The 13,203-nt window shown below is 44.3% G+C and overlaps 1 protein-coding gene across 3 annotated transcripts in view; it reads right to left on the bottom strand.

The window, feature by feature from the left end:
- Positions 1-13,203, bottom strand: part of BABAM2 (BRISC and BRCA1 A complex member 2) — a 185,843-nt gene that overhangs the window by 36,362 nt on the left and 136,278 nt on the right. For all 3 annotated transcript variants that reach the window (XM_064158350.1, XM_064158349.1, XM_064158348.1), the window contains 2 exons: positions 12,175-12,245; positions 9,211-9,293 (listed from right to left, as the gene is read on the bottom strand). In XM_064158350.1, coding sequence (XP_064014420.1) covers positions 9,211-9,293; positions 12,175-12,245 — 154 coding nt within the window. The remainder of the gene's footprint in view (positions 1-9,210; positions 9,294-12,174; positions 12,246-13,203) is intronic.

Genomic DNA, 13,203 nt, shown 5'->3' with positions numbered 1-13,203 from the left:
AAGAAAAACCAAAACCATGCCCGAAAAGCATGCTGACCACAAAATAATTCCACATACTTAGCAATATTTTGGATTTTTTTCATATAATGTTTTTTTATTCTAGAGAAAAGGTTCATTTCTCCTTTTTAAGGCACTGGATAAACCTAGATATTTGTCTGCACAGAAGCAAATGTTACACACCATTTGTATGCTTGGAAAAAGGATCTGGGGGTCCTAGTTGATGGGAGGTTGACCATGAGCCAGAAATGTGCTCTTGTGGCCAGGAGGGCCAATGCCATTCTGGTGTATTAGAAGGGCTGTGGCTAGGAGGTTGAGAGAGGTTCTCCTGCCCCTCTGCTCTGCCCTGGTGAGGCCACATCTGGACTACTGTGTCCAGTTCTGGGCCCCCCAGTTCAAGAGGGACATAGAATTGCTTGAGAGAGTGCAGTGCTGAGCCATAAAGATGATGAAGGGAATGGAACATCTCTCTTATGAGGAGAGGCTGAAGGAGCTGGGGCTGTGCTGCTTGGAGAAGAGGAGACTGAGAGGTGACCTCATTAATGTTCATAAGTATGTGCAGGGCGAGAGCCAGGAGGCTGGAGCCAGGCTCTGCTCAGTGATGGCCAATGACAGGACAAGGGGCACTGGGTGGAAGCTGAGGCATAGGAAGTTTCATTTGAACACAAGGAGGAATTTTTTCCCTGTGAGGGTGACAGAGCACTGAAACAGGCTGCCGTGGGGAGTTGTGGAGTCTCCCTCTCTGGAGATATTCAAAACCTGCCTGGATGCATTCCTCTGTGATCTGGTCTAGGTGATCCTGCTCTGGTAGGGGGGAGTTGGACTGGATGAGCTTTTGAGGTCTCTTCCAGCCCCTTATATTCCATGATTCTGTGACTGGATGATACTACACTGGTTATCTTATTAACCTTATGGATGCCTGCATCTGATGCAGTTTATTGAGCCTGTAATTTGTTTTGCACTCAAACGCTGGCTGACCTGGATATTTTACTGCCAGGACTTCCAATTTTACAAGATTTTATTGCCTGCACAACCTTAATCCAATCTCTCCTTGTTTTATACAGCAGCCCTCAAACACAAGATAACAGAGCACTCTTTCCAGGTCAGCTCCCAGGTTGGACAGAGATACTGTTCTGGTTTTCCCCATCTGACAGACACAGCTCTGCATTCATTTACTGCACAACACCAAAGCCTTGCTCTGATTAAGTATCTACTCATTCCTGTGTAAGCTTTTCAATGTGAGGATTCTAATCAGCATAAAACAGCTCCATAAAATATATACATTGAAAAATATTCACATCATCTTCATGAATTCAGAGACTATGAAGGGATTTTAGAACAGGAATGAATGGGGAAGGGAAGGGAAGGGAAGGGAAGGGAAGGGAAGGGAAGGGAAGGGAAGGGAAGGGAAGGGAAGGGAAGGGAAGGGAAGGGAAGGGAAGGGAAGGGAAGGGAAGGGAAGGGAAGGGAAGGGAAGGGAAGGGAAGGGAAGGGAAGGGAAGGGAAGGGAAGGGAAGGGAAGGGAAGGGAAGGGAAGGGAAGGGAAGGGAAGGGAAGGGAAGGGAAGGGAAGGGAAGGGAAGGGAAGGGAAGGGAAGGGAAGGGAAGGGAAGGGAAGGGAAGGGAAGGGAAGGGAAGGGAAGGGAAGGGAAGGGAAGGGAAGGGAAGGGAAGGGAAGGGAAGGGAAGGGAAGGGAAGGGAAGGGAAGGGAAGGGAAGGGAAGGGCAGTCAGCCTGTCTACTCATGGCTGTGGGACACAGTTCCTCTAAGCTGTAATAGTAGGTAGTCAGCCATACAGCCTCCTTCCCACACTGGCTGTGGCAGTAGGTACTACGGAATCAACAATTACTGGACATGCAAAAAAATGTAAATGAGTGCCTCAGAAAAAACAGGAAGGCTACAGGAAAGTTGTGCTAAATCCAAACCCCTAGGGAACACTGAACAATCTTAGCCTGATACTATCTGTTCTCTTCCTGAAATCTCCTGACTCACTCCTTACTTATCATCCAACTTTGGCCAGAGACTGTCTCTGCATTCAAATACTTCTGACAAAGTCAGACATGGAAACAGGAAACGTATTCCAGACTCCAGCACTGTCTCTTATTAATATATATATTCATCATCTTTTTGCTTCTTCTTTTTGTTGTTGCTCATTGATTTTCATATCCTCTCTGCCTTTACTTGCAACTAAGCTCATACTGCTGGGAAAAACAACTTGTGGATTTGAATGCACTACTTTAGACTCCAAAGTCCCTTAAACTCAGAGCCCTCCAGTTTTCATGATGGTTAATGTGAGTGAGATCCATGTGAATTTACCATGCAACTTGGTGATAAGACAGATATGATATAATGCTCCTTACATATCTGTCAAGCTCAACCATAAAGATAAATGTCCCTGAAGGTTTTCTGACATGAGTTCTCCTATGGGAAAGCTGCTTGAAGAAAGCCTCTCTGATGGGTGAAAAATCTTGAGTCAATGTGGCTGTAGCCAGGTGGGGTTGGTCTTTTCTCCTAGGCAACCAGCAACAGAACAAGGGGATGCAGTCTCAAGTTGTGCTGGGGGAAGTATAGGCTGGATGTTAGGAGGAAGTTCTTCCCAGGAAGAGTGATTGGCATTGGAATGGGCTACCGAGGGAGGTGGTGGAGTTGCCATCCCTGGAGGTGTTCCAAGAAAAGGCTGGATGAGGCACTTAGTGCCATGGTCTAGCTGATTGGTTAGGGCTGGGTGGTAGGTTGGACTGGATGATCTTGGAGGTCTCTTCCAACCTGGTTTATTTTATGATTCTGTGACTATGAAACATATAACTTCAGGGGCAATCTTCACCTTTTACACAGAAAGCCTGTCAGGAATCAGACTGATCACTATACCTCCTGGGACATCAGAACAAATTCAGCCACAAGCATTCTGGGGCCTGCAGTGGCCAGACCAAATCTATGCACAGCAGGGTTTCAGGCTATCTCACACAGTGAATCTTTTCTTCACTCTTCTGTGTTGAAGCTCTTTAGGCTACATTCTACTATCAAGAAAAAAAAAAAAGAATTTGGCTCACACAGAGAATTACAAAATGCCACAGCTTAATGTGTGATGATGTAGTCTTGCAGGAATGATAGAGCAAGGATGACAAATAACATATCAATGGCATGAGTTTGTGTGGGCCTTTAGGTTACTAGAGCAGAGTCATAGGGATTTGAATTTGTTGTATTATTGGGGCTAACACCCTTTCTGCAGAAAACCAGGCTATTCACAGGAAGGTGCTATTTGGAAATCAACATTTCAACATTTCAAATGTGACATAAAAAGCTGTTTATGAAATCTTAGCTGTGACACTTACTGCATTTTGGGTGTTTTGGTAATTGCAGCTGCTTTCGAAATAATTAGGTCTGCCCTTTCTATGGGAAATACCTACCACATTGGGAAAGGGAACACTGGTGTGATAAAGGAGGAAGAGGAGACACATAGGAAATGCTTCCAAATAAATACAATGAAAATCCAAGTAAATACTATGGGAAAATATCAACAATTGCATTAGTTTTATAGAGAGATAGATAGATAGATATCATAGAATCAACCAGGTTGGAAGAGACCTCCAAGATCATCCAGTCCAACCTAACACCCAGCCCTAGCCAGTCAAACAGACCATGGCACTAAGTGCCTCATCCAGGCTCTTCTTGAACACCTCCAGCGATGGTGACTCCACCACCTCCCTGGGCAGCCCATTCCAATGCCAATCACTCTCTCTGTGAAGAAGTGAGGTGAAGTGAAGAACTTCCTCCTAACATCCAGCCTATATTTTAAACATTTCTGAAGAAACAATTAGTTGTGACAGATGAAACCTACTTGAACACATTAGAGAAAGTAGATTTAGTTACTTGTGGATTTCACTCAGACTAGAATAAATTTATCACCTAGCTTTCTATGCTCTTTCAGTTGTCTTTCGTTGTTACGTGAGGTGACCTTATTCTGGCCTTTTGGTATCTTAAGGGGGCCTACAAGAAAGCTGGGGAGGGACTTTTTAGGATGTCAGGTAATAATAACACTAGGGGGAATGAAGCAAAGCCAGGCAACCAGCAACAGAACAAGGGGACGCAGTATCAAATCGTGCCAGGGGAAGTCTAGTCTGAATGTTAGGAGGAAGTTGTTGGCAGAGAGAGTGATTGGCATTGGAATGGGCTGCCCAGGGAGGTGGTGGAGTCACCATCCCTGGAGGTGTTCAAGCAAAGCCTGGCTGAGGCACTTAGTGCCATGGTCTAGTTGAGTGGCTAGGACTGGGTGCTAGGTTGGACTGGATGATCTTGGAGGTCTCTTCCAACCTGGTTGATTCTATGAATATTCTATGAATATCAAATCATGATATGCAAGCAGTTTCCAGATTGTCAAAAACCATGAGAAAGTGATGTAACTTAATCCAAAAACTGCTTTAATGATGTCTTCTTGCTTCAACAACCTCAACTATGCCATAATACTTTTGACTTTTACAGCAAGACTGGACCACTTCCTAAAAACATCCCATGCAGCATCTCAGAGCCCTGTATCAAGCACAGAGAAATGGCCTCATAGGTCTTTTAGTGTTCTGATTTCTGTAACCATGATTATCCTAATTAAAATAAAAGCTTTCTTATTTTTACTTCACTAGCTTCAGCTAGTGACATTATTTCACTTTATTTTTACTTCAGATTCTCAAAGCCCTTCATTCCCTCCCCCTTCCGTTTTTATTTCCTTTCATTGTTTCTACTGTACCAGTTTCTATAGTAACTTCTCTAAGTGCTGATGAGATTGATGCTACTAAAAGCTGCCTCTTCTGCATCTGAATTGCTTATACTTTAAATACAGTTGCAGTTATTATGGGCTTAAAAAGCAAACTTGCAAACCTTTCCTGGCACAGGCTTGTAATTGGTGGAGAAAAGGTGAAATCTTTTCCTCTGCCTTCCCGATACAGAGATGAACTGCTCAATGCTGAGAAGTTTCACACTACTTTCCAGCAGGACAGGAAGGCCCACATGGGCACACTGCTGCCTCGTCTTCAGCCTACTATCCACCTACTGGATCCACCTCAAGTCCCTCTTTGCCTGGCTGTTCTCCAGCCACTCTGTTCCCAGCCTGTAGCGCTGCTTGGAGTTGTTGTGGACAAAGTGTAGAACCTTGCATTGTGACTACTTAGGTACAGAAAGTCTCATTCAGCTCCTTTACAAGTAAATACCCAGGACTGAATCAAAGGAACATGATATATTGTGTATTCCTAAAGACAAATATTAAATTATCAGTTTTCAATACATATTTCAAACTGAATCTAGCTGGCAGTGTCCTCTAGAAATGAATGAGAAAAATAAACTACAGAGAAAAAAGATCAGCAAAAGACCAATAAATTTTCCAAATGCTGCAATTCAGCTCTGGATTTTGCCCCTGCCTATGCCTAGGAAAGTGCAGAACTGTGTGTCTGTGACTCAGGCTACTTTTCTATCACCTCCCCCAATTCACGGCAATATTCATTGACCTCAGATAAGTAATACAGACCTCACCACACAGGAAATGTCACAGTGCTTTGTTTTGTGACAGTTAAGACATACAATGTTTGGAAGAGACCTCCTCTGCTCATAGTATATTTTGCTGCAGGCAGAATGACAGGTGCTCAGGAAATTTCAAGACCAGATTAAGAGAAATACATAGTACCCACTAAAAGCATTGAGAGTCAGAGGGGAAGATTGCCTTGTGAGAGACATCTATCTGCTTGTAAACAGTCAAAAAATTAGTCCTACACATAAGATCCAAGTGGCTTTTGACTTCTGCCAGTCGGTTTTACATCACTGGGACTTTGTTAATCTCCAGTTTCTCGTTCAAGAACAAAATAACATCTCTATACAATCACAGAATCATAGAACCATAGAATGGCAGGGGCTGGAAAGGACCTTGAAAGATCATCTGGTCCAGCCCCCCTGCCAGAGCAGGATCACCTAGAGAGGATCACACTGGAACACATCCAGAGAGTTCTTGAATATCTCCAGAGAGGGAGACTCCACAACCTCCCTGGGCAGCCTGTTCCAGTGCTCTGTGACCCTCACAGGGAAAAAAGTCTTCCTCAGGTTCACAGGGAACCTGCAGTGCCTCAACTTCCACCCATCGCCCTTTGTCCTGTCATCAGGCATCACCCAGCAGAGCCTGGCACTCACCCTGCACATATTTATAGACATGAATGAGGTCACCTCTTAGTCTCCTCCTCTCCAAGCTAAAAAGTCCCAGCTCCCTCAGGCTCTCCTCAAAAGGAAGATTTTTGACTTCCTTAATCATTTTTCATTTAATTGTTTGCAGACTTCTCTGAGCTGTACTGAATTTCTTATACTGAACTCCTAAAACATGTATTTTGCTATGCTTGACTATCTGCTGAACTATCCTGCTTTCCTGACACTCTGTTCTCCTATAAATGGTATTCACCTTGTCATTTTCTCTATTTTTCACTTTTTAGTTTTCATAAATTTCCATTTTCATTTAAGGAACAATGAGAAGAATAAAACAAAAACATGATGTAAGAAAGCTTTTATCTCATTAGATAAAAGCCATCGGGAACAATCTAATGTAGGTATTTCACTCAACACTTGTCCCTTTCAGGAAACAGCTGGGGCAGATAACAGGTTATTTTTCCATGCCTTTTTCATAGAATCATAGAATCAACCAGGTTGGAAGAGACCTCCAAGATCAGCCAGTCCAACCTAGCACCCAGCCCTAGCCACTCAACTAGACCATGGCACTAAGTGCCTCATCCAGTCCTCTCTTGAACACCCCCAGGGATGGTGACTCCACCACCTCCCTGGGCAGCCCATTCCAATGCCAATCACTCTCTCTGCCAACAACTTCCTCCTAACATCCAGCCTAGACTTCCCCCGGCACAACTTGAGACGGAAGAGCAAGAAAGGTAGGAAGTTTTCAAGAAGCTTGAAGAAGCTTGCAGAAAACAAAACAGCATCTCACAGAAGACAGCTGCCCAGTGACCAGTTCTTACTAGTAGTTGAAGGTGTAATGAGGACAATTTAAAACCCAGATATTTTAATTCTTTCCCCAATGTAAATCATACTAACGTGACAGAAGTTTTCTAATGTCAAGTTTTCTAGACCTCTTATGGTCATTAATATCTGGAAACCTTCTTATGGTCATTAATGTCTGGAAACCTTAGGTGGTAATAATAAAAAGGATCAGTGAGACCACTTTTTGATGATTTCTAATAAAACACAGGGTGAAGGACTGCTCTGAACAAGGGCAATCTCCACCTGTTGCTTTAAAAACTCTGGGACAAATTGCTAAGACATCATTAAGATTTCCTTGGTTTTCCACATGAAAAGCTATTTTACAGTCAAAAAAATACAAACTCTGAAATATTCCAGTGCTACCAAGCACCCATATTGCTGCTGCCCAGATTGCACTCTTATTGCTTATTATGAGAATTGCAACCTTATTGCTGTCTACAACTACCTGAGGGGAGGTTGTGGCCAGGAGGAGGTTGCTCTCTTCTCTCAGGTGGCCAGCACCAGAACAAGAGGACACAGCCTCAGGCTGCACCAGGGGAAATTTAGGCTTGAGGTGAGGAGAAAGTTCTTCACTGAGAGAGTCATTGGACACTGGAATGGGCTGCCTGGGGAGGTGGTGGAGTCGCCGTCCCTGGAGCTGTTCAAGGCAGGATTGGACGTGGCACTTGGTGCCATGGTCTAGCCTTGAGCTCTGTGGTAAAGGGTTGGACTTGATGATCTATGAGGTCTCTTCCAACCTTGGTGATACTGTGGTTAAAATAAAGGGTAATATGACTGAATTTCCCAAGTCCAAAATACCTTCAATACTTGTGAATTTCACCTTAAAACAAGGAAAAATAATAGTTGCTACTTTGGTTAAGACGCATGAGGCAGCAACAAAGCTGTATGTATTCCTACATAAAACAATTCCTATGTATTGAATTAAGAATGTCTTTTTTGATAGTAAACAATCTTGATTTAAAACACTGACATGACAACCACTAGCTATGGCTTGTAGCACACTGTTAAAACAGTTTTGCACAGACAGTTTCAGTCTGGAATTAAATTTGGGCTCCTAACAAGAGTATACTATTAATTCTCATTCATTATCTTTTCCCTATAATGAAGTGTCTTTACTATCATTATCATGGAATGGTTTAGGTTGGAAGGGACCTCAAAGATCATCTAGCTCAAATCCCCCACCATAGGCCCCTCCCACTAGAACAGGTCACTCAAGGTCTCATCCAACTTGGCCCTGAACACCTTCAGCGAGCAGCCACAACCTCCCTGGGCAACCTGTGCCAGTATTTCACCACCCTCCCTGTAAAGAACTTCTTCCTAGTATCTAGTTTAAAGCTCCCTTCTTCCAGTTTAAACCCATTACTCCTTATCCTGTCATTATAAGACCTTGTAAATAGTCTCTCTCCAGCACTCCTACAGGCCCCCTTCAGATACTGGAAGGTCTCCTCAAAGCTTTCTCTTCCCCAGCCTGAAGAGACCCAATTCTTGTAGCCTGTCCTCATAGCAGAGCTACTGCAGCCCTCTGAGCATCTTCATTGACTCCTCTAGACTCACTCCAACGGTTCCATGTCCTTCTTGTGTGGGGGCTCCAGAACTGCACACAGTACTGAGGAGAGCAGAGTAAAGGGGCAGAATCCCCTCCCTTGCCCTGCTGGCCACACTGCTCTTGCTGCAGCCCAGCACAGGGTTGCTGTCTGGACTGTGTGCACACCACCAGCTCAAGCTGAGCTTTTCATCAACCTAGACTCCCAGGTCCTTTTCCTCAGGGCTGCTCTCCAGCCATTTGCCACCCAACCTGTATTTGTGCTTGGCAGTCAAATCATTAACTCCATAGAAATACAGAAGACTTTAGGTATTGCCAGGTTCTATATAGCTTTGGTCTGCACTACTGACACTTTTTGAAAGGACAAGTTACAACTGTGCACTTAATCTCCAGCCACACTACCAGAAAACCTTCTCAGCATGCTTCTGGCATTCTGCAAAACAGGCAGAGTGCTATCACTGAGGATCCTCTCCCCCTCTCCAAACAGAATGAGGATTTTCTGTTTTCAAAGTGTCATAGTCCCATCAAAAAACACATTAAACACTGGATAGAAATAGCTAAAACTTTGAAATCACTTCCTGGAAGTGTATTTATTCCCTTTTGAACTTGTATCTTCAAGAGCATAGACATTTGTGCCTGAGGCAAAGAGTTACTCACTGTGAACAAGGAAACAAAAGTCTTTCCACATCAGCAACAGAGTAAGCTTTGTGAAGCCTTCTGCATCATATTCCACCACACCACTATCAAAAACAGAAGAAACAAAAAAATACAGTTTTTACCTTCTATTCATTCTAATACTGAATGATAAATATATGAATTCTGTATTACAAGGATTGGGGTTTTATTGTGTTTGTTATTTATTAGTAGTCACAATTTTCTGGCTAAATGAAAATTAAACTCCTGATCTTATTTATGCTGTGACATTGAAATTTCTTACCTGAAGAAAGGTCATATTTTGGTTATATAAAGACACTTTAGAATGAAAGAACTGCAAATACATCTGCAGTACTAAATTGATAAGAACTGTACACACACAAAATCCCTGTGTGTTATTCAGGTAAGTGACAGTCTAAAACCAACAGGCTGAGAGGAGTTTCAACTTGAAAACTCAGAAGAGCATATACGAACAAAGCAAAGCACAAGATCATACCAAACCTTAACTACAGAAGAACTGCTCAGTAGACAGATTATAAGCTTCCACTATCAAGAGCTGGTACTCTCTAGAAGTTTCAAATAGTATCAGGACTCACAAACTACCTCACAAGTGAAATAAAACTAACTCCTGGCACACCTGAGCCATTTCTATACTGCAGTTTTCTCAGAAGACAAAACCAAAAAGCTTAAATTCATAAGGACTGAACTTATATTGGTTCTCTGTCCACATATATGTCAAGTTCCAGTCATTGCCACTTATCTGTAGTTGTATAAAACATCTGAGTGCATGCTAGAAGCCACCTGCCTTCCTAACCTCACTGAGAGATCTGAAGGGCTCCCCAACATCCATGTCGTTGGGCACCACAACTCAGAAGCAGAAACTGTCTCCTCACGCTGAGGTAAAGTACAGCTGGTCACGCAAGCAGCATCACCATCTTCTGCTCTCTTAAGTCAGGATTAAGGTGGGAAACCAAAGTACCTGCCCTCCACAGTGCCAACATCTCTCATGAGTTGATTTGTGTAGTTAGTATATCCTCAAGCCAGGTCATGGACCTTTGAATTCCTGAAAGACTTCCAAGTGACCCAACAGCCCATTGTCTCTGGAAACAAGGTCCTGCTCAGCAGTGGGAGAAGCTGGCCTCTCAGTCCTGCCTTTACTCTGACCAGTGGTTTTTGGCTCCTGCAAAGCTTGCAACTGTACCCACTTCCCCATCCTCACACTTCAGTCACTGCCTACTGCTGTAAGACTCTTCCAGTCATTTGTTCAGAAATAACCACATGTTTTTTGCACAAGGAGAAGAACTTCTTGTGCTGGTTTGAGGCTAACTGGAATATTTTAATGAGAGAAATTAGATTACTGGCTGTGAAAAGAAAATATAGGGATGTCTAATCTACCCACTCATTCTGCTGGGACAAGGGCACAAACACAGATAAGACAGTGTCTGCCTGGCTTTTGCCACATTAACTCTTCTGCCTGAACCGGCACATTTTCCACCTAATCATTCTGCTTCTAACACCCCTTGCTGACCTTTCCAGCTCACCTTGCATGCAAGAGAGATTCTGAGATAAGGGATGGGGTGGAAAGAAGGTGGAGGGGTGGTTGGGAGCCCCTCCTGGGTGCTCTGACCACTGGGAGGGGTCTTGTGTTTCTGCATTACTTCTAACTTGTATATTACTATACATAGTTGTAAATATATGTAATATTTTGTATATATCATAGAATCATAGAATCAACCAGGTTGGAAGAGACCTCCAAGATCAGCCAGGCCAACCTAGCACCCAGCCCGAGCCACTCAACTAGACCATGGCACTAAGTGTCTCATCCAGGCTTTGCTTGAACACCTCCAGGAACGGTGACTCCACCACCTCCCTGGGCAGCCCATTCCAATGCCAATCACTCTCTCTGCCAACAACTTCCTCCAGCCTGTACTTCCCCTGGCACAACTTGAGACTGTGTTCCCCTTGTTCTGTTGCTGGTTGCCTGGCAGAAGAGACCAACCCCCACCTAGCTACAGCCTCCCTTCAGGTAGTTGTAGACAACAATGAGGTCCTCCTTGAGCCTCCTCTTCTCCAGGCTAAACACCCCCAGCTCCCTCAGCCTCTCCTCATAGGCTTTGTGTTCCAGGCCCCTCACCAGCTTCATCGCCCTTCTCTGGACACCTTCCAGCACCTCAACATCTCTCTTGAATTGAGGGGCCCAGAAATGGACACAGCACTGAAGGTGTGGCCTGACCAGTGCTGAGTACAGGGGCAGAATAACCTCCCTTGTCCTGCTGGCCACACTGTTCTTGATGCAGGCCAGGATGCCATTGGCTCTCCTGCCTTTCTGGGGACACTGCTGCCTCATCTTCAGCCTACTATCTGCCAGTACCCCCAGGTTCCTCTCTGCCTGGCTGCTCTCCAGCCACTCTGTCCCCAGCCTGCAGCGCTGCTTGGGGTTGTTGTGGCCAAAGTGCAGAACCATGCCCTTGGCCTTGTTAAATCTCATCCCATTGGCCTCTGCCCACCCATCCACCCTGTCTAGGTCCCTCTGCAGGGCTCTCCTACCTTCCAACAGATCAACACCTGCTCCTAGCTTGGTGTCACCTGCAAACTTACTGATATGTGCTTGCAAATTGTGCTAAGCTGTAAACATACGAAGTTTCATTCCTTAATTTCCAGCCAGCTGAGTTTAGTCTGTGTGAATCCCTGGGGGGCGGAGGGGGATGATGCCCAGAACCACTACACCTCTATACTGTCCTCTTCCCACCATCAAACACAAAATCAGGTAGTAACTGGCACAGAATTGAAATAACACTGAACTTCAATCCACTACTGCTACAGAGACACAATCCATGCACATCATCTCATTAAAAAATCACCAGATTTCATCTCATCAGTGGACAGCAGTCCTACAGCCAAAAATCACATGCAGGAAGCAACACTTTCCCCATGCTAGATAAAATAACTCATGAAAAGAAAACTTACGTGCCAAAGTGACTCAGGAAAGCTGCAATGTATTCTCTTCTCTTATGGTATCCCTGAATAACATACTGCACCTTAAAAAAGAAAGAAGCAAATTCAGAGCTATAAAAAGAGGGGAAAAAAGCCAATGCTCCAAATTTGTCATACATTCCCAGTTAAGGAAGATTTATGTTTGACATGATAGCAGTTCTGAATCCTATATTTAGCTTGCATGTTTTCCCTAAAAAAATCCTAAAATGGCTTTCAAGCAAGAAAATCTTGTAAAGAAATTCCTTCATTCACTTCTGAGAGAAACTTGGTCTCTCACAATACACTGAAGCGCTGTTTAACTGCACAAGATAAAAGGGTGAAGAAAATAAATTGCATGACCTTGCCCTGCTGAACTTTGGGCAGGAAGCCATGACAGGCAAATCATAATTACCTGAACAATTGGTTAAAGAGCAAAATAACACCTTGTTCATAAATAAATAAATAAATACTGATCTTGGGTGTTTTATGAAGACTGCACCTCCAGCAAATGCCTCTTACCAGTTAAGTTCTCTCAATTGCTTCATGCTGACTTGGGAAGCCACCTACCTAATCATGAGCACCAATTTCCAAAGCATTCTGGGGTTTGAGAGACTTGCATCCTGGCACAGCCAGAATCTGACAACGTTATACTCGAAGCAAAACTCTCCTTGTACCGTGTATGCCAATGGCATCCTGGCCTGGATTAGGAACAGTGTGGCCAGTAGGACAAAGAAGGTTATTCTTCCCCTGTACTCAGCACTGGTCAGGCCACACCTTGAGTCCTGTGTCCAGCTGTGGGCTCCTCAATTCAAGAGAGATGTTGAGGTGCTGGAATGTGTCCAGAGAAGTGCGACAAAGCTGGTGAGGGGCCTGGAACACAAACTCTATGAGGAGAGGCTGAGGGATCTGGGGGTGTGCAGCCTGCAGAAGAGGAGGCTCAGGGGGGACCTCATTGCTGTCTACAACTACCTGAAGGGAGGCTGTAGCCAGGTGGGGGTTGGTCTCTTTTGCCCGGCAACCAGC

This window comes from Pogoniulus pusillus, chromosome 18 (genome assembly GCF_015220805.1).
Source record: "Pogoniulus pusillus isolate bPogPus1 chromosome 18, bPogPus1.pri, whole genome shotgun sequence".
In the NCBI taxonomy this organism is placed as follows: domain Eukaryota; kingdom Metazoa; phylum Chordata; class Aves; order Piciformes; family Lybiidae; genus Pogoniulus; species Pogoniulus pusillus.
This window is presented reverse-complemented; position numbering and strand designations above follow the sequence as displayed.